The sequence below is a fragment of the Phytophthora infestans genome, genomic scaffold (assembly GCF_000142945.1).
Source record: "Phytophthora infestans T30-4 supercont1.39 genomic scaffold, whole genome shotgun sequence".
NCBI classification, from domain to species: Eukaryota; Oomycota; class Peronosporomycetes; order Peronosporales; family Peronosporaceae; genus Phytophthora; species Phytophthora infestans.
Window position 1 is genome coordinate 680,624 of NW_003303720.1, and position 2,082 is coordinate 682,705.

Genomic DNA, 2,082 nt, shown 5'->3' on the forward strand with positions numbered 1-2,082 from the left:
GAGAGCACCAGATGCATTGGAAGAAGCCGCAGCTGCATTTCGGTCTTGCAGTAACTAGGGAGTGATTGAGCATTGCATTGGTGCTATTGACGGATGGCTATGTCCAATCCGTGTACCTCGCTACGATGAATGTGGACGTACTTTTTTTTCGGGTCATTATCAGAAGTATGGATTAAACGTTCAAGCATGTGCTGATTCGCTATGTCGTTTTACCGCATTTTCAGTTAATTCACCTGGTGGTACGAACGATTCATATGCATTTCAAAAGTGGAAACTAAGCCAAATGCTTCAAGAAATTTCTGGGCCGTACTTCGTTATCGGAGATAATGCCTATGTCCAAAGCAGACGCGTGATAACCCCAATTAACAAGGCACAGCTTGACGATCGGCCTGAACGTGATAGCTACAGTTTTCATGTTAGCCAGCTTCAAATTCGAGTGAAGATGGCGTTTGGTCTACTAGTGAATACCTGGAGAATTTTAAAGCAGCCACTGCTGGTTAGTCTTCGACATTGTCGTATTCTAGTTTCGGCATGTTTCCGTTTGCATAATTTTTGTATAACGCAACGTTGTCAGTCCACCAAGTCATCTCCAGATCAACTTGTACAGTCGTTTTTACGAGAGGTTCGTACATGGACTGGTGAAAGATCTCTTGAGTATGAACGGTGTGATGTGGAGCTCGAGAATGGCAGTCACGTAGACGTAATGGATGAAAAGGTTCGCTCAGACCTCGTTCGGTACTTGGCAAGCAAAAATTTGCTCCGCCCCGAGTGAAATGAACAAGAAACCAACCAGAGGAGAACTTCCAAAAGGCGACTGATGCCGTTGAACAAGGATCTGACGCTCATGAGGCATCTACAGTAGCCCCAGCTCTCGGAAGCTCAGTTACAGGTGACATTGTTCAGTGGCAGTTGGTGTAGTCCAATGTTTCGATGATGTGATGGATGTTGCAGGTGTCCGTGTTGATACGGCCGTCGAGGCGGCGGAGGCCCAAGAAGCAGTACACGACTTTGTCAACGCTGAATTTCAATTAGAGAATCAAGATATGCTAGGTCACCATCAAAATTATCGAGTGAAGAGCATTTTTTAAATTTGCATTAGTATAACTACGAAAACATGTATTTTCTTCTTGGGTGGAGAGGAAAATATCACCTTGCATGCACGATGCATGTACGTCCATCTTGAAATGTATTATCGGATTCATAATTTAATTACGAACGATGAAGTGCAATTCAGGGCGATTACAGATTTTGAGTGCGTACTGCATCCATGATTCTCTGACGTTCTTCAAAGAAAAAGTCTAAATCAACTTGAAGACGGTGCTTTTTTGGACTTGCCGCTGAGCTCATTTCGCATTCGATTTTATCGATGCGCTTGCGGATATCTTGTAGTCCTCAGAACGCACTCGGACAGCAGCCTCTTGATCCTGTTCTCTTGCAAGTGTGATTTCAGGCTCCCTCGCGCGGCTGCAATTCTACCAACGAGCGTTACCAGCACCTCCATTGAGTCGGAATCAGCTTTGTACTTCTTGTTGGGAGTTCGTCTGCTTGGAAGGCTCTCGCGTGGCCTCTTTTTCGTTGAACTGGGTTTGCTTGGGGTTGCATTTCGGCGCTCACGTGTCGGAGTTGACGATGAAAGTGAATCGAATTCGTCCTCCTCATACATTCCGCCACGGGCACTGCTAAGAGCCTCGGGTCGCTTCTGATAATTCAATAACAATTTTATTAGATTGCATGCTTGCCACTCCCATTCTATAGACTTACCTTCAGCCAGTACCATAAATACAGTACGTCCATTTTGCCATGCACAAACTGCTTGAACTACTGTTCGTGAGTCCAGATAAACGGAAATTTGCCGCGCAAATGCTAAAAAACGAAGTCAGTTCTTTCCAAAGCTCCTCCAGCTTAGCTGGGTTGTGGGGAACAATGACGCCAGGATAAATACCTTCAAAGGCAGGATCATCTTCGATAAGCCCTCCAAAGACCTCACAATTTGAGTGATACGCTAGCCACGTCGCGTTAAAAATGAGATTTCGCTGAAGACTGAACGTCATCCAAGTCAGTTCGATCAAAGCTTCTTCCTGC

At 45.2% G+C, this 2,082-nt stretch overlaps 1 protein-coding gene across 1 annotated transcript; it reads right to left on the minus strand.

Annotated features, from left to right (window-relative positions):
- Positions 1–899: 899 nt before the first annotated feature.
- On the minus strand, positions 900–1,794 carry PITG_15880 (uncharacterized protein; the record flags this gene model as incomplete). Its single annotated transcript, XM_002898070.1, has 3 exons — positions 900–1,017; positions 1,404–1,699; positions 1,762–1,794. The coding sequence occupies 3 exons, from the start codon at positions 1,792–1,794 to the stop codon at positions 900–902; spliced, it is 447 nt and encodes a 148-aa protein (XP_002898116.1).
- Positions 1,795–2,082: the final 288 nt, after the last annotated feature.